This window comes from Kwoniella europaea, chromosome 1 (genome assembly GCF_036810445.1).
Source record: "Kwoniella europaea PYCC6329 chromosome 1, complete sequence".
NCBI classification, from domain to species: domain Eukaryota; kingdom Fungi; phylum Basidiomycota; class Tremellomycetes; order Tremellales; family Cryptococcaceae; genus Kwoniella; species Kwoniella europaea.
This window is the reverse complement of record NC_089487.1, coordinates 10,942,733-10,965,240: the sequence shown is the minus strand read 5'-3', so window position 1 is coordinate 10,965,240 and position 22,508 is coordinate 10,942,733. Positions and strand designations below refer to the sequence as shown.

The 22,508-nt window shown below is 44.8% G+C and overlaps 9 protein-coding genes across 9 annotated transcripts; 5 read left to right on the top strand and 4 right to left on the bottom strand.

The window, feature by feature from the left end:
- Positions 1-160: 160 nt before the first annotated feature.
- Positions 161-2,150, bottom strand: V865_004163 (uncharacterized protein; the record flags this gene model as incomplete). The annotated part of the gene is made up of 9 exons (XM_066227948.1): positions 161-194; positions 259-409; positions 515-897; positions 955-1,013; positions 1,073-1,171; positions 1,225-1,363; positions 1,424-1,611; positions 1,673-1,729; positions 1,791-2,150. The coding sequence occupies 9 exons, from the start codon at positions 2,148-2,150 to the stop codon at positions 161-163; spliced, it is 1,470 nt and encodes a 489-aa protein (XP_066084045.1).
- A 771-nt stretch (positions 2,151-2,921) lies between these two features.
- On the top strand, positions 2,922-7,083 carry V865_004162 (uncharacterized protein; the record flags this gene model as incomplete). Its single annotated transcript, XM_066227947.1, has 8 exons — positions 2,922-3,064; positions 3,152-3,167; positions 3,232-3,300; positions 3,359-3,892; positions 3,951-4,604; positions 4,657-4,935; positions 4,998-5,294; positions 5,347-7,083. The coding sequence occupies 8 exons, from the start codon at positions 2,922-2,924 to the stop codon at positions 7,081-7,083; spliced, it is 3,729 nt and encodes a 1,242-aa protein (XP_066084044.1).
- Positions 7,084-7,384: 301 nt separating this feature from the next.
- On the bottom strand, positions 7,385-7,889 carry V865_004161 (uncharacterized protein; the record flags this gene model as incomplete). The annotated part of the gene is made up of 3 exons (XM_066227946.1): positions 7,385-7,519; positions 7,622-7,730; positions 7,822-7,889. The coding sequence occupies 3 exons, from the start codon at positions 7,887-7,889 to the stop codon at positions 7,385-7,387; spliced, it is 312 nt and encodes a 103-aa protein (XP_066084043.1).
- Positions 7,890-8,448: 559 nt separating this feature from the next.
- On the top strand, positions 8,449-9,198 carry V865_004160 (uncharacterized protein; the record flags this gene model as incomplete). Its single annotated transcript, XM_066227945.1, has 3 exons — positions 8,449-8,514; positions 8,594-8,696; positions 8,807-9,198. 3 exons carry the CDS (start codon positions 8,449-8,451, stop codon positions 9,196-9,198), a joined length of 561 nt encoding a protein of 186 aa, XP_066084042.1.
- A 200-nt stretch (positions 9,199-9,398) lies between these two features.
- On the bottom strand, positions 9,399-10,921 carry V865_004159 (uncharacterized protein; the record flags this gene model as incomplete). Its single annotated transcript, XM_066227944.1, has 5 exons — positions 9,399-10,166; positions 10,454-10,541; positions 10,598-10,679; positions 10,733-10,827; positions 10,893-10,921. The coding sequence occupies 5 exons, from the start codon at positions 10,919-10,921 to the stop codon at positions 9,399-9,401; spliced, it is 1,062 nt and encodes a 353-aa protein (XP_066084041.1).
- A 483-nt stretch (positions 10,922-11,404) lies between these two features.
- On the top strand, positions 11,405-13,263 carry V865_004158 (uncharacterized protein; the record flags this gene model as incomplete). The annotated part of the gene is made up of 4 exons (XM_066227943.1): positions 11,405-11,499; positions 11,557-11,680; positions 11,751-11,861; positions 11,950-13,263. 4 exons carry the CDS (start codon positions 11,405-11,407, stop codon positions 13,261-13,263), a joined length of 1,644 nt encoding a protein of 547 aa, XP_066084040.1.
- Positions 13,264-13,566: 303 nt separating this feature from the next.
- V865_004157 (uncharacterized protein) lies at positions 13,567-17,244 on the bottom strand (the record flags this gene model as incomplete). Its single annotated transcript, XM_066227942.1, has 10 exons — positions 13,567-14,722; positions 14,800-14,908; positions 14,968-15,366; positions 15,437-15,671; positions 15,730-15,850; positions 15,938-16,217; positions 16,277-16,426; positions 16,498-16,744; positions 16,840-16,943; positions 17,001-17,244. 10 exons carry the CDS (start codon positions 17,242-17,244, stop codon positions 13,567-13,569), a joined length of 3,045 nt encoding a protein of 1,014 aa, XP_066084039.1.
- Positions 17,245-18,237: 993 nt separating this feature from the next.
- V865_004156 (uncharacterized protein) lies at positions 18,238-20,686 on the top strand (the record flags this gene model as incomplete). The annotated part of the gene is made up of 8 exons (XM_066227941.1): positions 18,238-18,341; positions 18,423-18,609; positions 18,812-19,305; positions 19,374-19,426; positions 19,488-19,951; positions 20,020-20,090; positions 20,147-20,222; positions 20,288-20,686. 8 exons carry the CDS (start codon positions 18,238-18,240, stop codon positions 20,684-20,686), a joined length of 1,848 nt encoding a protein of 615 aa, XP_066084038.1.
- Positions 20,687-21,317: 631 nt separating this feature from the next.
- V865_004155 (uncharacterized protein) lies at positions 21,318-22,474 on the top strand (the record flags this gene model as incomplete). Its single annotated transcript, XM_066227940.1, has 5 exons — positions 21,318-21,323; positions 21,388-21,409; positions 21,790-21,830; positions 22,026-22,106; positions 22,334-22,474. The coding sequence occupies 5 exons, from the start codon at positions 21,318-21,320 to the stop codon at positions 22,472-22,474; spliced, it is 291 nt and encodes a 96-aa protein (XP_066084037.1).
- Positions 22,475-22,508: the final 34 nt, after the last annotated feature.

Below are 22,508 nucleotides of genomic sequence, written 5' to 3'. Positions count from 1 at the left end.
CCGAAAAGTAAGACGAGAAAGGAGGAGAATACATGTTAATTCGAGGATAACCAATAAGTTTGAATAAAGTTGGTAGTGAAATAAATAAGTTATCAGTCATGCATGGATTATATGTGTATCCACTTTCTGTGTCTATGTATAACTCAAACATCACACATTATTACTTGATCAAATTTAGAACGTTGAATGTTAGACTATGCAAACAGCGCGGGATTAGCATGACTTTCGAATAGATCATAAGGAACGATATGAACTCACCAAAATGCCATGACTGCAAAACCGTATATACCCAATGCCAAAGCCCACCATTTCATCACGCCCTTCTCTTCTCTGAACAATCTGAAATAAAAGAATCCAGGTAAGATAAATGTTATTATGGTTGATCCTGTTGATCCTACAAATCCAAGTACTGCAATGTAAATAAACATCAGCACGCATGCAATCCAATCGACTCAGGCATTACACAGTATTCCAGCTGAGATAAGGAGAAAATGTAGTTAGTGAATACACTCACTGATTTCCAATTCATGTACATTATAAGCAATCAGAAATCCAGCTACCAAGATAACACTCGTTATAGCTATAAATTCGATCTTGCTCATTTCATGTTTATGTACATGGTGTCCATGATCATCGACTTTAGGTACCAAAGGGTTGATTTCGCTTTCGTCGTCTGCATCTTCAGATTCGCTACTTTCTTCTTCAGTGGTTTGGTTCGGAGAACTACCGACACCACTTCCGTTGGTCAATTTGGCGAGTTTGGGATGTCGGAAAAGACCGTGGGTGAGATGATGAATGGATTGTCTACATGGTAATACTTGAAGAGGATAGGATAGACCGACTAAGAGGACGATACCGAGTCGACCGATGGCTATTATCAATGAAGTTGGTGGATACCTAATAGCCACGGCAGGATTAGCAATGAAGCCATTGTCATTGGAAGAAGAGACTCACATGGCAATAACATTACTTCCCACTTTGCTGCCAAATGTGAGATACCCCATGATGCCGATCTGCGATGATGTGTTGATCAGCTTAAACTGCACTCGAGCGTACGAAAGCGGCAACTGACCACTTCGTATACTGCTGCGGCTGATCCCATCGAAGCTACAATAACAGTATTCATCTTCTTCTGGTTCTTGTTTTTCAACTCATTGTATATCGGAAAGAGCTATGATCGCCAATTAGCTATCAGGGTCCCCAATCTTCGAATAGCTAACTCACATTCTGAGAACAAGTATATGCGAATACTTGTACAGGGAAGTTCGATAGTGTATTTCTGCCGAATCTAGCCAACACAACTTCTCCATGATTTGGTGAAACACCCTTGACGGCGAACCAGCCTACTACTACTAGAACCAAGCTGTTGAAAAACCGTGCTCAGCAGATGAAATAGTACATCACATTGTGCGCGATCACTTACTATACAACCGTAAGCAGTGCTATCTGACTGGTGAACCTCAATGCGTCCAATGTCCTCAGGAATGAAAGCGGGATCACAACCACCATCCATACTATCAACCAGAAATGAGATGCAAGAAGTATCGAATCTTCAGGCAGAGGATGGTGGAATACTTTGGACAGCGTATAGCAAACTTGAGGTAAGAGGGTCTGAGCAGGATAAAATCTGGGATCAGTATTGTGATGTCACTGCAATGTAAGGTTTACTCACTTTACATATGATCAAGTACGATACTGAGACACCAAAACATTTGATAGCTATAGCCAGCTATACATTCCAACTTCCACATTAGCATCTTGATATTTCTTGTGTGTTAGGATGTACTCACATCAAACAGCTTCGTTGCCCATCCTTTGCCAAAAGTCAATCTCGCCAATTCGTTGAAACTTGCCTTTCTACCTTCATCGCCTGGTCTAGTACCCACCACCGCTGCACATCTACTCAGACAGTATAATCCGAACATCGCTGTCAGACCTGATCCCGCACAAGAGAGTATACCAGGTATCAACCCCATCGAAGCAAATGCTGATGGAAATGCTAGGGCACCGGCACCCACAGCGGTATTGGTTAGGTTCACCACTGACGAGGTTATCGATGCATGTCCCTCATGTGCAGGTTTTCTATTTGCTGCTCGAGATGAGCTAGGGGTAGACGGCGATGCCGCACCGTAATCTCTTTCCGATGTCATGTCTTCGTCTTCCTCCTCTTGGTTTAGATCTGTGTCCGATGCTGCGCCCGTAAGGTTTGATGTAAAGCTATCTGTACGAAGAGGTCGGTAAGGCGGATAAGAGTGGGTTGATTGAGATGATGAAGTGGAAAAGGAAGGGGTTAAAAAGGTGAATGGCGACAGTTTCGTGAGATGATGTGATTGTTGGCCTGGGCTGTCAAAGCGGGCTGGGGCTGGGCGATAAGGCGGGATGTACCTGTATAGATGAACGAAGTATCGGGATCGGGTTGGCTCCTTCTCACCACCAAGTGCTGCTGAGCAGTGATAGTGATAGGATGCTAGTTCTGAGTGGGGAGAGGCATCGTTGCAAACTATAGATAACGGTTTGAGCCTTTTAGCTAACCATCTCCGATACCATCCCATCAAAGGATAGACGCATGACAAATGATCACCAAATGATCGGCTGTCACCGACGGCAGACTAGGAGAGGGAATGAGGGGATGCGAGTTAAAGTGGGTGTAATCAACAAGTAAACACCCGACAGCTGACACGCGCCTTGCTTTGGGATATGATTATTGTTGACATTGAATCGACATGAATTAGCCAAACAAAGCAAAATCAAAGAACAAAACATTCCATCTCTTCATAGCGACTAGAACATGTATCATAGCTCACCAGCCATATCATCAGCAAAATAGGGTATAATCCGACCAAAATCGACCAGCGAGAAGCAGAAAATCAGGAAATCGAGAATACAACAGACTCGACGAAACAATACACCCCTCGTTCAACATGTCAGAGTGGGAAAGAGAGGGATCACCTATGCCCTCTGGACCACCTCCGGTCACCTATGGAAGGCTGACATTGATGAAGAGAAAAGGAGGAGGAGACGTACAGACTATACCCCTGGACGCGGAGAGGATAACCTTTGGCCGGTGAGCTTTCATCTTTTCTGTCGTAGTTCAAATATACCTTTACTCGTACTGTACTGATAATGACTGATTTCGATTTCGATCCTGCAGAGATTACGACTGCGATGTGAGTGTACTTGATAACTGTCGAAATAGTTGGATAAGTATGTTGATCTGACTATGTCGGATAGGTACGACTATACTACTCTGATGTATCCAAACTTCACTGCGAGATTGTCTTCGACATCATCAGTGGCAAGGTAAGTCCGTTGATCTCCTGTGTTGGCCTGCATGCTCACAGGTCATGTCCATATTTAGGCTATGCTTCATGTCAGAGGTACCAACGGATTGCTTCATACCCCATCAGGCCGGACTGGAACTTCATACAAACCTCCTTTCGAAATTCCCCTCGATGACAAGGATGTCATTACAATTAGAAAGAAACCCTTCCGATTCGAGTACGGCCCCTCGCTTGAGACACCTGTACCGTTCTCTCCAGCTGTCAAGCTCTCTTCCACCACCCAGGTGTTTCCATCACCTTCCAAACAGCAACCTATTCGACGACGAGCATCACATCGACTCTCCCTGGTTCCAGAAGGTAAAACCTTTGTACCCCTTTCGCCAATCAAAAATCGAAGACACAGTACATTAGGGCTGGGAGGCATGGGTACACCCGCGAAAGCAGCAGCGAAATCCAAACTCAGCGAAGAGGTCCCTCAAGAGCAAGAGGAAGAGGAAAATGCGGAAGAATCGGTCTTGGATGTGGCCAATGGCGATGAAGGCGATAAGATTTATCTTGAAGTCAATGAAGAGGAGAACAAGGAAAACGAGGAGCCAAGCGGCACAATCAAGGTAAGCTCTGCTATTTGCGCAACATATAGTCGATAATCTAACTCACCGTACAACATAGCCTATTCACGAAAACCCATTCATGACACCTCAACAAACCCGTAAAGCGCCTTTACGAAATACCAGTGCTGTCCCTCGAACCAGAAAGATGGCTGCGACGGAGAATATTGAAGCCAAGCAGATAGATGATAAATCGACTTCTCAAGTATCGAAAGACTCTCCTGCACCAGCCACTCCACCCAAGACACCTCGTTCTGTACCGCTCCCTACTGCAGGCGACACACCATACAATCCACCAGCTACGCCTTCTTCCCAGAAAGTAAGCTCGACTCCTGTTCCGGCTAGAGTGGCTCTCTCGACGCCGAAAGGTCCCGCCACACTTCGCAAAGCCTTGTTGCTCCGATCCGCTAGAAAGGTATGGCAGGAATCCAGAGCTTCCGGAGTGGAAGGTGCGATCGAAGCTGGAAATATTGAGACTAGGAGGAAGAGTACTAGTCCCAAGACGAGAGCAGGAAGAAAAAGTACCACTCCCATTCCTGAAATTCCTGCTCCTCAATCAGAAGACCAAGACATGTCCGATGAAGAGGAAAATGAAGCGGGAGAAGCCCAGAACGGAGAACTTAAATGGGTATATGAAGACGGTACCGCTGAAGTTTCGTTCGAGTCCGATTCCAGTGGTCAAGACTCTTTGGAAGCTGATCAATCTTTGGATATTGTAAGTTGATCGGAATAAAAATGGAGACCGGTGCTGACGAGGGATTTCGTAGCCGGGTCAAAGTATCATTGAATTCACCATTAATCACCCAGAAGTAGAGGAAGAATACATCAATAATGATGACGGCGCTTTGGAGCATGAGTTCCCAGAGGACGAAGTGATGGATATCGAAGAAGAGGCTCATGAGGCTGAGGTATATGAGGAGTACGAACAAGCGGTCAACCTTCCCGCTGACGATTCCGTCGAAGAAGTACAACCTGAAAACCTCAACCTGGAAGAGCATGACGTCGAAGAGGATGAAGTTATGTCATTACCTGGCACCCCTCAGACGGTGAGTTCGGTTATATAGCAAGATCTTTTCCGGTCCAACAGCTAACGATTCCGTTTTTCTAGAGACAACCATTATCTAAGCAATTCTTCACTCCTCAGCCCGAGCGAAACATCCACAGACTGCCAAGACGATCTTTAGCCAATATTGGTGGTCCAACAGTCCGATTCGAGCGACTTCCAGCCACTCCCAACTCATTCAAGAGAGAACGTGCACCACCCGGTTCAATGGGTAAACCTTTTAGAAGAATCACTTTCGCTGAAGCTGATGCTGAAGACGAGGTGAAAGCTGAAGACGACGAGCCAGTGCTGGAGAAGAAGGTATACATGACTCCTGTCAAATCAGAAGCTGCTAAAGCTGAGGTATGTGTCATGTGTATAAAGTATCCAAGCACAATGCTAATCTCTCAAACAGGCTAAAAGAAGAAGGGAATCACTTGCCACTCCTCGACAACTCCCTGCCCCACCTGCGAGTGGTTTCAAAAACCCAATCGTGGAGACTCGATTCTCGAACTTGATTGCCAAGCCATCTCATCCAGCTCTCGCAGCAGATTCACCTACTCTCGAACGTTCGGATGAACCACGAGCCGTGCCCAGTACGCCCATGGACGATATCAAACACCGACTCGATAAAATGCGTCGACAATCTGTGCAAAGGGCCGATCGAAGAGCGACCGTAGGCTTTGTGCTTCCATCTACACCGAGCAGACCAGAGTTCAGAGAGGCTGGATCATGGAGTGTGAACCCACGAAGAATCGAAGGTAAAGGGCCGAAGACCCCCATATTCCCTAGACTCAAAGAGGAAGATCGAATCGTGGAATCTCCGAGTGAACTCCTAGCGACAGCATCTCAACAGGAAAGCTCGATTATGGCCCAAGCTCATGTTCAGCCTCAAGCACCGTCTTCACCAGAATACGAAACTCCCTCCTCACCTTCCACCCCCTCTTACACGGGAATCCGAGAAATGCTAGGTAAACCGTCCTTACCAGCCAAAACTCCTGATATGAGAGGTCTCAAGAAACTCTTCCCGGCTACACCTAAAGAAGCCGCTTCGCCCTCTTTGGTGGGTGTCAAAGAGATGCTGAGACAACCTTCGATACCTGCCACACCCAATTTCAGCGGTATGAAAGATATGTTCAAACAACCTAAGATCGCTCAGACACCTGAATTCGAAGGTATTGGAGAGATGTTTGAAGAACAGGAAGAGGAGGAAGAGGAGGAAGTAGAGGCTGCTGAAGAATCAGTTATCGTGGTCGATGTGGAAGGGCATGTGAACAATGTCACGACGAAGCAAGTCGGTGTTGGCAAACGTACAGCTTCTTCGAAACTCCCTCGACCAGCTACCTCTACGTCAACTTCGACAGCCTCTCGATCTCGTCGAGCTCCTGCTCCTACTCCTTCAACGACTACCACAGCCAAAGCTACCACCAAGATACCAGCTCGGAGGGCGGCAGCTACTGCCAAAGCTGCCGAATACGAAATCACTGCGGCTGAACCGAAATCTAAATCATCCAGAAGTCGAAAAGCAGGGTCTACTGTTACTAGTGAAGTAGCTGAAGAACCTAAATCTCGATCGACCAGAGCGAAGAGAACCACCTCCGTTGACCCCGAACCTTCTTCAGCTCCTTCCAGAACTACAGCGGCTAGTAGATCGAGATCACTCCGAGCGAGGTCAACTGCTGAACCTGAAGAACAAGCACAAGCCCAGGTGGAAGAGACCAGTAAATACACGAGGGGAAAATCAACTTCTTCGAGAACTACTAGACAAGCTACAGCGGAGGTAGAGGAGGCGTCCGCTACTACAACCTCGAGATCTTCGAGAGGGAAGAAACCTTTGACTCAATTACCTGAACAGCCTATTGAAGAAGAGAAGAAATCGACTTCGGCTTCGGCAAGGAATAAGTTACCTACTTCCACTGCTCTTGCTAAGAAAGCTCCAGCAAGTAAAGTAGAAGAGAAGGGATCTGCACCTTCCAGACGAAAGGCTACTACTACCGCGAATACGATATCGTCGACAGTAGGTAATAAAGAGAATGATGATGGTCAAGAGAAAGCTTCGGTTGGGGCTGGAAGTAAGAAAAGAGCTGTCATTAAGAGTGGAGTACCTCCTCCGGTCGTGGGGACTACTAGAGCTACGAGAAGTAGGAAGTAAGATGTGACTTGTGATTAGTATTTTGATTCTCACTCTGGTGTTGGTTTTTGGTTTCGTAGCGTGTTTGACATTTAGTCATGAATGATGATGATAAATATGAAGAGGGACGTATGTAAAATAGTATAGGGATGAAATGATTCACATTTACATGTATATAGTGACTTGTTCAAAGCTTTTCTCTACTCTGATGTCAATAGCAGTCGTCTAACTTGATCAGTTGGTCCTGGCGAATCAAGCTAGTACCAATATGGGTATATACTGTCCAAGAACCATTGAGATCCAAAGGTATACATTCCTATTATCATCGCCTTGTATCCTGTTCTGGATTCCTATCAGGTATGATATCGACTGTCCCCTGATTCAATATATCACCTCTTGCGGCAGCCTTGGCAGATTCAGATAAGTGATTACCTCGGAAACGTCTTCTCATATCTAGCTATTGGAAGGTAAAAAGTAATGGTCAGGGATCCAATCCTTAGCTTCAAAGGATTTGGAATGATGTTCTAGTGGAACAGGAGGCAGATATGAATTCACTCACCATACCTTTCTTACAATCTGCGAATCTAGCTATAAGATGTTGACACTGTAAAGGAAGTTCTGAAGGGTGATGTAAACATTCTGTTGGTGTTTTACCGGATTTCAACACGCTAAATGGGGTTGGGAATGGTCAGCTATACAAGGATATGTAGCATTAAAAGCGAGTTGAATCTCACGAAGGAATTGAATTTCAGAACTTACCAATCCGTCCTTAGTAAACAGGCTACAAGCTCTTCTCTAGCTTCTTGGCATGCAGCGGGTGGTGACATGATGCTCTTTCCTTCCTATAACCACTTTTTCTTATATGAGTATCTTTGGCTTGCACTGGTTCTGATCCCTTTCACGATATGATGTTCGCTCTATTATTGCTACTGTTGCTGGATCGTTTCTTCCTGCAAGTCGAAGGGAGGGGGTGTTTCTTCGGGCGATGACTGTAAGTAATGAATGCTCGCAGCTGATTTTACTATGCGATTTGCGGTGAGGTCTATCGTCTTGATTTGTTCGTCTGATCAGATACTTGGGATCTATATGGTTTAGGTGGCAATTGTATACAAGAGATGAAAAATCAAAAGTCAGAAATCAGAAATGTTGTGAATTCGAGATGTTCCGTTATGACCCGTGCCTGAGCGACCAACAACCGAAAACGATGAAGATGATGGTTTGGAATACCTTCTTCTATACATTTTTATTCTATCACCAACAACCGCAAACACCAAACTAGACAGTATACCTACTGTTTCCACACTGTCGATAGACGCAGACACTTCAAGCACGATCGAAAGACCAAGACCCAAATTCTCCTGACGACTGTCCGAGCAGATCGGGAAAATGGGTTTCTTGAAACCCCACAAACCGAGTGATTACCCATCTACGTTGTTATACATCTTGGATGAGGTTAGTAGATCTACTGTTCATCTGTCTTACCCATCCATATGTGTGACTCGTGCTGATGCCGCTGCTTGTGCGATCGTAGACACATATAACAGTTACGTTGTCGACTGCTTTGGCGATATTATATACTAGAAATGCTCATGTGGTATGGTTCGCCATTGGAGCGTTAAACTCCTCTTTATCAGGTGGGTACTGTCGATTGGTCCTATTTCGTATAGCCGCACAATATAAGACCCACGCAATCATCTCACACACCTTACTGATTACGATCCCATCAATTAATTTCGATCAATAGCCAAACTACTGAAAAACCTAATCCGTAATCCTCGTCCTCCGCCTCCCGACCCATCTTCATCCCCCTCGAAGATCCGTCCAAAACGTACCTATGGGATGCCCTCAACGCATTCAACAGCTCTAACGTTTTACTTCATCTATCTCATCCCTTATGTCCAATACCTCTCCTTCCCCCTTAGTTGGCTAGCAGGTGTAGGAGTAAGTGGATATTGGGTATTGGGATTATGGTCCAGAAAGCAATTGGGTTATCATACCTGGGAACAAATACTGGGTGGTGCATTGTACGGGACATTACTTGCTTTAGGGTGGAAATGGGTTTATGGGATGTATCCTTCGATCGGGACCGGAATACACGGTATTGTGGATGGTGTTTGGGCGAGGGTATTTGGGTAAATGATTTAGATCAATTAGATTATAGACGATATATGATAAATGACACGATAGATGTACTGCAAAGGTCTTTTGAACAATTGCAATAACGAAACTCTTTCAGTCATGATTGAACTGATGATAATGATGATACATCTTTATACTTGATATTTGTTCTACTTTATATACAACATCCATTTTTACTTCTTTTCACTTCTTACGTCTTACGCCAGTTCATTCTGATTCTGTCTATTGTTATAGTACTGTCTCTGTCCACCTTGCTGAAATCCCTGTCCCTGACCCTGTCCTTGCTGACCACCATTATACCCACCTCTACCACCTCTGTGATATCCACCTCGTCCACCTCGGTTGTTATAACCCTGTTGACCACCACGATTAAATCCACCTCTGCCTCTGAACCCACCAGGACCACCTTGGTTATAATTTGGTCCACCAGCTTCACCAAACGTGTCGAAATTCCTATGTCGCTCATCCGCCCTTGATACTTTCGCAGTCTCAGTAGATAGATTATCGAAGAAGCTCGATTTGTTGTATTTGACAGGTTGGGGTTGGGGTCTGGGTTGATCCTCTTTCTGAGGGGAAGATGCTAAAGCGGAAGGATGAGGTTGAGATTCAGGTTCACCAATCTCGTTCGAAGTAGGCTCAACATGTCCGTTGGTTTCAGCTTCTTTACCTTTCTCTTTCTCGAACTTCTCGTTGTTCGCTGCGAAGTCGAATTCCGTGTCAGGGACCTCGATAGGTTGAGCTCTGGGTCCTCTTCGTGGTCTACCGGAATCTTCGTTGACGTGTAAGTCTGAAAGGGATCTTTGAACTCTGTCTAAAGCGGTTGCGGCGGATATGGCTGCACCGGTGGGTTTGGGGGGTAAGTCGAAGGATTGTTTACGAGGTTGAGAGGAAGATGCTGCTGCGAGACCGGAAGGTGGTTGGGGAGGTTGGGATGGGGCCTGAGCAGCTGGTGGGGCATTTTGGCTCTACCATGATTATACAATCATCGTATCAGCGTCGATCCCGTTTCACTGCTATTATCGTATGAGAGAATTTCGAAAAAGTAGAGATTCAGAAGGAAGGCAACGGAGGTGTCCACACTTTTTTTGCGCTCTCGGACATCGGTCCCGTAGGACACTTTACATCCGAAAAATGCTTCATCATGAGAAGGGGCAGGGGGAGGGGTCGAAAAGAATTGTATGAAAGACGGATATGTAGGGAAAAGAATATGCTTTGACAATATGTATTCAGAGAGAGATGAGTTTATACTTACAACAGACGCGAGAATCGGATCCACTGGAGCCTCTTCACCAGGTGGTATGTAATTCTCTACCAAAGCTAGAGATTCAATAGACTCTGTGCTGTAAAAGAGAGTGTCAGCTGATCGTCCATCTTGATTACAGACGTAGTAGCTCACTGGAATCTGACCCAACCCAGCGATTTGTTGGACCCAGGTAATTTCCTGGGCGTGGGTCTATCCTCGGTACCATGATTATACACTGACGTTACACGTAAGCTTCAGTGCAATTTTGGGACCCGTAGGCTAACTTACCTTGTGCTAGGCAGATGGTCTGATCATCCTGATTGATATGATCGAATATACCTGTGTATCGAACTCCCAATTTGGAGATGACCTGGAAGGGTTTTCTGAAACGAACAGGAAGCACCGGTCAGCTGTACGTCCATTCTTGGATCCATGAATGTTAGCTTACCCTTTGAACTGACTATAATCTACAGCCATTGTATGGGTGGGGATGGGGTATAGTGATACAAAGGAGGATGGGTAAGAAGATGAAACGAAACGAAGTGGATAAGAACAAAAGAGTGTATAAAGTAGATGCTGGAAGAAGGAGAGAAAGAGAGAAGAAGAGAAGGGGAATACAAAGTGAGAGATGCATCGTTTGGTTTGGTTTGGTGACAGCGACAGTAAGTAGTGACATATGGGAGAAATTACCAGAAATACCCAGCCAGATAATCGGGTGCCACGTGGGAGCATGTGCGTTGGTGATGCGCGTGTGTTTTCTCGTAGAAGAAGAAGCCAAAACATCGACTTTTCGCATCCTCCCGTGTACTTCGTGTCTCTCTATTTCATCCTTGCCTGATCATACTTCATTGTGATACTACATACTGCTCTTCCGCTGACACCGTGGCTGCCTGGAATTGCAAACTCGATGATACCGCAGCAGCCAATATAAGGGGCGCAACAATCACCTCGCAAGTCATCATGTCAACCTCCACTTCATCCCTCCTCCCTCTCATGGCCGTAGGAATAATCTGGTACTACCTATCATCGAAGGGATCAACCACTCAGACGATATGGTGAGCTTACTCGAACTGGTCAAATTCAACCTACTCAGCTGACATCTCACCTTCCAGGCTATCCCTCAACGTGCTAGATACGTTCCGAGCACTGCGGAGCATACGGCCTAATGGACGGAGGATAGGTACAAATACGAGGAAGAAAGCGATGAGGGAGAGTTTGATCTGCTGGACTATATACGTAAGTCGGCTATTTGCTCTACATTTTCCAGTCATGAGGGATTTACAGCTGAAGATCACGTCACAAACAGGTTGTGGCTCAAACTTTGGGACCTGCTATATCGACCTTGTTGAGTTGGATACCATTCTATGCGCCTGTCAAAGCTGTTATATGTGGTGCATTCTTATTTATGAGATTATCAGTGAGTGTCATGTATCTTATGCTCATCTGTACAGCTACCCGGACCACATCGATCGTGTCAACGAACATCGGCTGATTAACGTCTCCAGGTATCTTCTCATATCTTCTATCACATCCTCACTCCCGCTGTTCGACCATACGAAACGCCTGTGGACCTCTCAGTACTTCTCATCCAGTCAATTGGTATCCTTCTGTTTCACTATATTCTTCAGATCCCGTTCTCACTCATCATTTCGACGCTTAAACTCTCCAAAACAACCTTGAAATCTTCATTCAATACCATTGCCAACCTCATCAGATCCCATTCAACCATTCATGACTCATCTGAAGCTGTGGAGCAAAATAGGGACACACCGACAGTAGACGAAGATCACATTCGAGCTTCCTTCCTCTCCCCTCCACCTCAAATTCCAGGATCCATTTTACTTCGTCATCCCTCTCCTCGACCGATTACACCTAGAAGATCGATATCCTTCATCGACCCTCCCGCCACACCTGAAATCTTACCTCCTTCACCACCTTCTTCACCTGAGTACGTAAAGATAGCAAGTGCCGGTCCAATTACTCCTCTCAAAGCAATTACAGCAAAGACACAGAACAATTTTCTCGAGGTTGACGAAGTGAGGGAAATCAGGAGATCACCTAGAAGGTCTAGGGTGCGAACTGAGAAGGAGATAAATTTGATCGACGTTGATACCATAGGGGAAATCGAGCCTGAGAGGAAGAGACCTAGTGGATCTCGAGCGAGACACGTGCTAAATGGTTCAGAGGGAGTAGTCCATCCTGATAATTTGGTGTTGAGCAGTAAGAAAGGGAAAGGTAAAGCTATACCTACATTGATCATCCCTGACAACGAAGAGGACGATAACGACGCAATGGAGATGTTACGTGCACCTACCACCATACCTGGTGATGAGAAAGAGAAGGGGATTGGGAAAGAATCCTCGTCTAGCTCAGTAAAAGCTTCTCAGCCTGATAGGGGTACTGTCAAATTGGCAAAATCATCAGCACCTCGAATGCCTCGCCCAACATCGAATCGCACTGCGACTGATACGATAACTACTACTTCAAGCAGACTTGCCCAATCGAAAAGTACCTCACGCGTAATGCAGATTCCACCTATACCTAAGCGAGCAGCGACTTCATCCTCTACTACTACAACGAAACCTAAAACACCACGTAAGACCAGGATCCTCAAGCCTAGCGAAGGAGGCGTAGCGCACGACAAACCTCTTTCCACCACTGCGTCTCGCGCTAAAGCTAGAATGACCGCGAAGGCGAATGTGGAAGGGCAAGGGCAGCTTGTTTCCGAAGTTGCCGAAGAGGGGAGGAAGGCGGGTGAGAAAAGGAGAAGTACACAGGGTGAGGTGAAAGTAAGTAGGAAGAGGGTCAAGAAGGAATAACATATAGATTGAATCCAGTTTAGACTCACTTACACCAGTATACTGTTGTTGTATTGTAATGTACCTTCATAGGCAGCCTTATGATTTATGCATAGGAACCGTATCGTGGCTTCACATTTTTCGGACCACGCGGAAAGGCCTTCTGCGATTTTAGGAATATATTCATGTTTAGGAAAGCTACAGTTTATAACGACTCAATCATCCATCTCTGAAAGTTAAAAAAGAGGGATTTCAAAGATCTACAGGCGAAACCTCATTATTGCATATCTGAATGTCAAATGCGAACATTCACAATGTGACAAATCAAAACCCTCCAATTCTCTTTTTCTCTTTCTTCTTCTTCTTCTCTTTGTCCCCCCTCCCACCGAACGGTCCTCTCTCCACCTGAGTAGCAGCCCACTGCACCTCTTCCGTTGGCGGTTGACTGGATCCTGGTCCGTGAGGTTGTGGAGGAGGTGATGATCTTGATAAACCTAAATCCGGTGGATAATGTCTTAGGTTGGGTAAACTGAACGTCGGTGTCAGTCCCCTAGATCTATTTGGTTGGGATAGAGATTGGGTTTCAATGGTAGATAAAGAAGGTGGAGTACGATATGAAAATTGTGATTGTTGTTGCGGTCGAGCGAAAGTTGAAAGAGTAGGTTGAGAATACCTAAATTGCGATTGGGATTGTGAAGGTAATGGTTTGATCATCCTCTCATTTTGTGTTTGTGATAAAGACATTTTCACCTGCGTCTGTGTCTGTGCTTGTGTTTGTGATCTAATTGGATCTCGATGACTGATCGTATGATCATCAATTTCATCATCCCTTCTCCATGATTTCCAAGTATAATCCAAAGGGTTCGAGGACAATTTCCAATCATTCAATAATCCCCTGGCAGTCAAATCCTGCAATTCATCTTCGTTCTCTTTCCCCTTACCCATCACCATACCAACTTCATCATCATCGATATAATTCAGTCGAGGTATCAGATGATGATAAGTGATTTTAGGCGGTTCCTTCTCACTTAGACTCAACCCCGCTGCTCTAGTGAACAAATCATCGGGTTCTGTCGTTTGCGTGTTGTGATGTGCGTTATCGGAAGGCATCACAATTGGTTCAAAGGATAAGATGGTAGTCGACAGAGATAGGTCCATCGCCAATTGAGCAATGTCATTCTTCTTGGACATAGGAAATGATTCTCGTAGTATTTCATACGTACTCGAGGGAGATATGTCCGAGTCCGCTGATGCTGAAATATCTTTATTGGCTATCGTTCTGAATTGGGGTCGGCAGTTATCGAGTATAGGCAAATCGTTACCGAATCTCGAAATTACCGGTAGATTTTTGGACAAGTTCATTTGAGTCAACGAGTCGATAGTGACCTTTGATCCTTGAGGATGTATGGGAAGAGGGTTGAGTAAATGGGATTGGAGCTCGGTCGGTTCGGGGTAAATAGAATCTCGAGCTAGATCGCCACTATACACATATATATACGTTGTGATTAATAATGCAAGGTCGGGAGAGGTTGCTGGAAGATCTTTCACCATACTCACGCTGTCATAAAATGTTCCGAAGGTGCATCCAATTCTCTCAAATACTGTTCGAACTCAACGGGATGAAAATATATTTTCTGATCGACCATTCCCGACGATTGATTGATCTCTGCACCAGAAGTCTCCTTTAGTCAATTCCATTTTCATTGTAGGGTTGACATCACTTACCAAGCCAAGCCCAACGGAGATCCAATTCTTTACCACTCTTGATCCTCTCCGCATCTTCCCTTTTCTGATCTCCATCGACCTTATCTTTCAAAGAGTGTACATGTTCGTCCCAGATAGACTTGATCTCCGTTATCGGTTTCTTCAGATCACTTCTGGCAGGCCTTGATCTACCATTCGCAGATAAGAGTGGAACCGAGTAGATCGCTCCATCCGGGGTGATACCGATCAAACATCTCGGATGACGGAAAGAAGCAGGAGTAAAAGGTTGTATAGACCCCAGGCCGTCGGTAGGGATGTGAAAGGGGTAAGGATGGGAGAGTGATCGAGGATGTGTGGATTTTGCGATTGGAAATGCTAAGAGGAACCGCTGTGCGGTAGAGTACAGTATGGTACATAGGTCTAAAGTATTGGATGACTCTAAACATGAGCTTGGTGAACGGCCGAGGTCACGTAAGAATAGCTCACTCACCTCTTTTACTCAATCCAGGTATCACGCCTACTTCCAAATCTGTCGAATGTCCAAAATCATGTTTCCAGGAAATGATTGGTGTACCAGGTTTACTTTCGTCAACCCACATGATCTCATGATTAGTTGCGATGACGGTCTGTTGAGATCCTAGTTCCAGGGCTGTTTTGTCGAGGGATGTAAATTGACGATCTTTGCCGTGTAGGGTGAGGAGGGTCGTAGAGGGGTGATCGGGATCCTAGATATCTGTTATTAGCAAACTACATCTATCCTAAAAGCTCAAGAGAGTATCTCACGTTCAGATCAATTACTACACAATCCCTTGCCGATATAACCAAAGCGGTATCGGACTTCGTACCAAACGCAATCCTGAAAAACTGATTCTTTTCGTCCGTGACTTTATCCCTTATCTTGCGTCTATAGTATAAATTAATATCAGCATGATGGTCCCTCTGCACAACACACGACTCCGCGATAAAGCGACGTTGATGTGCTTGAACGTACAGATTCCAAGCCTTCTCAATCCTGCCCTTCTTATTATCTTTCTCTTCCCACCATAACCATACTCCGCCAGAATCATCTACGACCAATACCCTCGACCATATCTTGGGATCTAACGCTACGTCCACATGCCTTCTTCCTTCGGTATCTTCATAGCTTAATGATGCGGTACGCTGACATATCACGGGTGCTTCCGAGCTCGGCGGCACGTACGTGTGATCGGGTATGAGATTCAGGAGGTGCGTGGTAGACTGAAGTCGAATGAGTAGGGCTGTAGCTTCGCCTATCATCATATAAAGAGATCAGTCATTGGTGTTAGAGACAGTTGGATGAGTAACGTACGATCAATCCTTGAGCTGGAAACCACAGGCGAAGAAACGATCTGTAAAATAGGGGTAGGAAACCTCTCAACGGTTTTATGGGTAGGTAGAAAATGGAGTCTACTCCTCTGATCGACTTTCGTACTGTTCGCAGGTAGGAACGGACTGATGTCTATAAATCAATTTCAATGGGCTGTCAGCTTCCAAATACTCCATAAGATCTATGGGTAAACGATAGCTTACTTAGACAGTGTCCCACTTCACCAACCGGGAAAGCCAATAGAGTTTTCGCTATTCTAGCTCTGGGATTATCGATCAATGCTAACTTGATTCCCTCATATACATCCCTCTCTGGTATACCTAATCCACGCTGTTTTGATGTGTTTGACGGTCCAGCTTGATGGGTTGTATCTTCGTCTAAGATGGATGTGAGAGCTTCTCGTAGACCGTAGCGCTCGTATGGTGAACAGAGAGATTCGATGTATTTTGTCTAAAGCTTCATCAGCAACGATATCACTGAAATGCATCTATAAGTGTAGACGAAGACAGATCAAAGCATTTCAGGTATACAGACGAATGACTTACAGACGAATCAATCATATCTTTCCCCGACATATTCACCTCCCTTTCCACCGATCTCGTAGCAGGAAACAAACATATCGCTTTCTCTCCATTTACGTATCTCAAGTCTGAAGTAGCCATTCAGCTGAGTGATGAGCATGTTCTGGACGGAACAGCAGACTCACCTTTCCTTTCCTCGCTCGCCCAAATCCACTCCCAACCTTTCTTACTTCTTTCCAATCCCACTCCTCCGTGTCTTCCGAAATCCAATAGAGTACCACCTACCCCGACTTCCGTTCTCAATTCAGCTTCTCTCGGAGTGGACCTGTATTCATCATCTTCTTCATAGTCGTCGTTCCTCCTTGACAGACGGCTACGTTGTTTCGACCGAGGTAAGGGAAGATGCTCAACGGAAGATGGAAAGGTCATATCGGATGGCCAATTCTTGAGCGAGTCTTTGAAGTGAGGTCAAGCATTCGAATAACGTTCCCTGATATAAACGTTCATGCAATTGCTGGTAGTCTGGATTAGCTATAATAGATGACAATCAAATCAAGAATGAGATTTCAGAGGAATTTGAGAATGAATTTTGTTTTTGTTGTTGTTCAGCTGCTCTGCTTTACTTCCGACGGAACCGAAGCAACATAAATCCAACCTCAAGATCTTAGAGGTCAAGCATAAGCATAAGATTATAGGTCGACATGAGGAATGCGACGGTGTCTTATGCATCGTTATAGCTTGCGTTTGGACGTCATTGACAAATCAGTCATAGCCCCCCACTAAGCTAGGTGGGCGATGATACCGTATCTAGACAATCTCACCTCGAAAGGATCCATTGGCGGTCCTTGAATTCCACACAGTGTTTCAGGGTACAATAAGCAGTATGCGACAAAGTTGCCCAACGACGATCAATTGGAAACAACGAAGGACAACATTCCTTGCGTTTCATGTTGGATCATATGGTATGGCTTGGTGGTTCTCTTGAATGATGCTTGGTGTTCCAGCCATGGCTTGGGCTGGGGAGAACAAAGGAAGATGGAAGACTAAGTTAATTCGTCCGTGTGTCATACTAAAATACAACAACACCCTCCTTTCAGAGTGAACATCCCAAACGATTGATCGATCAACTAAATAAACAGCCCACAACGCGATCTAGGCGATGTATACAAGACCAATCATATATAAAGAGTAGCACAGCATTGATTAACGATCAGACATGCCATCCCCATTTCCCATTTCTTGTTCCTTCTCCTTAAGTGATCTACATCCCCCTTTAACCTCACTATCACTCTCATAACACTTCAATTCACTTTCATTCATCGTCCATAACCCCTTTATATACGTACTGACTCATTCTCGCTCGTTCAATATACAATCGTTACATATACATACATTTTATCCTATATTCTCAATTATTAAACGATGGCACCCTTTACCAAGTTGCTCACTCTCTTACCTTTACTTGCAAGTACTATCAGCGTACACGCTGCCAACAAAGATGATTGGAGATCCAGATCGATCTATCAGTAAGTCCATCTCTCATACATACTATCTCTCAAGCTGCTGCATCATTTGTGCTGACTTTGGTTGGTTTTGGTACTTTTCAGATTGATCACAGATCGTTTCGCAGGTGGTGGACAATGTGATCTAGGATCAAGATCATATTGTGGTGGTACATGGCGTTCTACCATTGACAAACTAGATTACATCCAGGGAATGAGATTTGACGCTGTTTGGATTTCACCTACTGCTTTGGGTATCGAGGGTTATACCAAGTATGGAGAAAATTATCATGTGAGTGTACTGCAGCACCATCAATACAACGACCTTTCAGCATGGTTCAACCTCTGGTGTCTGATGAAAGGTGACGTATAAAACGAATGATGGTGATCCTCATTCATGATCCATATCCTGTGACGATCATATCTAAATATGGCTGGACTTCCACCTTACTGTACATCTGCTGATCTGTTTTATCCTTCTTTCTTCGCCATAGGGATACTGGACCGTTGATCCCACCCAGCTTAATCCTCATTTCGGTACAGCCGATGATCTCAAAGCCTTATCTTCCGCTCTTCATTCCAGGGGAATGTACCTGATGGTAGATATCGCCATTAACGCATTGGCAGCTACAAACTACCACATCGACGCTCAAACCCTCTCTACGGTCAACGACGGTAAGATGCTTTTCAAGGATCCAGCAAATTACCACGAAAGATGTAATATCAAATGGGGAGATCACGATTCAGAGCAGGAATGCTGGCTTGTCACTGGAGGGGATGATAATGATGTAGCTCTCTTGGATCTCGCAACGGAAACTCCAGTTGTAGCTGATAAGTTGAAATCGTGGGTTGGAGGATATGTGAAAGAATATGGTATAGATGGATTCAGAATCGACGCCTCGAAGCATTTGAGCAAAGAGTTTCAACATGATTTCTGTACTTCCGCGGGTATTTTCTGTATTGGTGAAGTAGCTGGTGATAGTACTGAGTGAGTAATGACAATCACCATAAATACAATCATAGCTTTGACTGTTGCTAATGACAGACTATCGTCAGATACGCCGCCACTTACCAAGGAACTGATGGTATCGACTCCGTATTCGGTTTCGGTAAGTGTCTTCCCAATCCTGTTCTGGAGGGCTTCCGACTGATACCAAATATAATCCCTAGGTATGCTATACGGTGCCGCAGCAGTCTTCGGTGGTGGTAAAACCATGGGAACTCTCCAACACTACATCAACGCAGCTGCCACTTCATACTCTGATCCGACCGTTATCGGATCTTTCCTCGATAATCAAGATTTGCCTCGATTCAACTCACGAACCGGTGACAGATCATTGGTATACAATGCTATCGTCGGATCATTCATGTACGGTGGTATACCCACTGTATACTATGGGTTGGAGCAAGATATTGCCGATGGTCCATATGATCCAAATAACCGAGAAGCACTTTGGAACTATAACAATTACGCTACAAACGGTGATACATACAAGAGAATCACTACGTTGAACAAGATCAGGAAATTCCTCAGTACAAAAGGCAAATTCCTGAATTCTGTTGGTACAGTGCTTAAGATTCAGGATAACGATATTGCTCTGCAAAGAGAGGATGCGCTGATTGTCTTGACCAACGTGAGTTACCAAATCCTATAGATCGACATTGACTTGGGCTTAGCTGACTGATCATTTCCTTCTTTTAGCGAGGATCAGGAGGTTCGGGCACTTGGTCGATTGGTGGTACTAAGTTTGGTAACAATGCTGATGTGGTTGAGTGAGTATATCAACTGGGCTGCTTGAAGTCTCCCGTTCGCTAATGGTTCAATCTAGTTTGCTCTCATGTGACAAAGCCAAGACAGATGGGAATGGTGCTTTATCCGTTACCTGGTCAACTGGTCAACCTTTCGTAAGTCGCACCTAAGAAATGTCTATAGCATAGGTCAACTGACATATGATTTTTGATGCTTATAGGTCTGGGTATCATCGCAAATCGCCGCCGAAGGTGGATTCTGCGGAGCCACTGCGACAGCCTCACCTGCGCCAGGTAATAATCTCGCTGCTGAACCTACCTCTTCCTCTACTTCCGTTGATGGCGGAGAAGCAACAGACATCGTCGAACCTCCTTCAAGTACCAGTTCCGACACTCAACCTCAAGTGACTATCACTTCAGGTTCTGCTTCTGGCTCAGCAACAATCTCATCTCCTGATACTGCCTCGTCTAGTTCTTCCGCATCAGCATCTGCTTCCTCGTCTGCTTCTGCCAGCCCAATTGACAGCGGTAATGGAAATGCGTCTAGTGGAGCATGTAAGAGATCAAGGTCAAGAAAGAGAATGGCAGGTACAGCTGGTAAGCGTCGGTCTGCTCTTTGATTAATGATCAACCATCATAATAAAGTGATTGTAGTATAATACCATTTTCATTTTAAGCCATATAACCCATTCATTTTCCATAGACAAGCGGACATTTTAGGACAATCTTTCTCTTTTTCATTCGACTCCATATCAATGCATCGTTTCCTCAAGTCTTTCTTCCAAAGCAATATGACGTATGTACTGACTTGGATTAATCTTCTAACCCGTTAGTGATCGTATCTGTTGTAATTGGATCTCTCGCTCTTTTGGTATGATCGTTTGGATGAATGCTGAACCACTCCAATGTATGGTTATCGTTTGATATGGTACAACATGGAAATTGTATGCATATAGCAGGTTATATGGTATGTTCTCTTGATACTGTTTGGGTATGTATGTAAGCATCACTATGGACATTGACTTGTGCATACAACCGTCCCAGTCAAGGTGCATTGGGAATGACGTGGAATTGATATGCTTCAGTATCACAACGCTCCCATTGTGTTCTCATTTGATCCCGTTCACCCGTTCACCCAATTCAACACAAAGCAGAGAGAGACAAGCGAATCAATGTTCTTGCATTTAACGGTACATCATCTTCAGTCAATACATTTAACATAACATAACGTAGAATCAAAAGGTAGATAAGATGGCTGTGAGTACCACTCTGCTTAATGATAATCTGAGAAGATAAATGCTGATGTGATGCGTTGTTTTAGTCTGGTTTCGGTTATACAGGTGGTACGTATTTGGCGTCTTTTGAGATTGTTAAATAGCGTTGGACGGATTTCAGTGTGAAGGTTTGGTATCGAAAGAAAAGCAAGTCTCGGTCGTCAGTGATCTGCTAGGAAGGGATCAGAAATGAATCCGGAGGTCCGATCGCAAGAATGACACGAACGATGGAGGGCATTTCATGAGGGAATCTGATGCCTTGGACTCTCGTCTTAATTTACATTTAGTCAAGATGTAGAAGAAGTCCAGGAGGATTTGTAAGGAGTACCCAAAGACTGGATGTTCAGAAGGAAGACAATTTCTAGTCGGAACTGGAAAGGAAGGAAGACAATGTCTTGAGAAGGATCGTGGATTGTGAAGCTGATTATGTGGACTTTTGCAATCGATAGGTCGAACGAGGTGTTTCCCTCTCTGGCAAGAATTCTCCAAGGTGAGTTGAGTTGCATCTACGTCTGCAGATATAAGGCCGCAAGGTAATCGTTGCTAACTTGTCATTTTCCTCCTTGTCCAACGATCATCTCCCTCGTTTGCTGTTGACACAATACTATCGACCCAATCCAACTCAACCTAATCTTATTTTCCTCTCGTGCCAATCACTGCTCCATACTCTATGCTGCATTTGCAGTGCTACGCTAGCGCCGAAAAACCAGTAGATTGTGTAGCTCAGAAAGATGATTATATGGAATGTTTACATCACACCAAAGAGGTGAGTGCGCATATTCTGAAGTTATGCGATTGCTTTCTATCCGGAGAATCTGGATGGACGAGGTGCTCTCTTAACGTATTGACGGACGTCAAGCATGTCTCATGGAGATCTCAATGATAAAGAAAGAAAGTACATCAGCTAATATACCTGATATCTCCATTACTCTCAATCTGAAATCACTTTCATCCCACAATTTAACCCTATCTCTCCCCTGATCAACACTACAGATCGCCCGTGCCAAAGAGATCAAATCGCATTTTGTCCAGACTCAAATTTCTCAATCATCCGACGCTAGAAAGGCAGCTGAGAAAGCAGCTACGGGAGTTATAGTGTCTTTGGGATTGGTAAAAGAGGAAGAGGGGCAATGAGCACGAGCACTGTAGAATTGTATGCATGGTTATG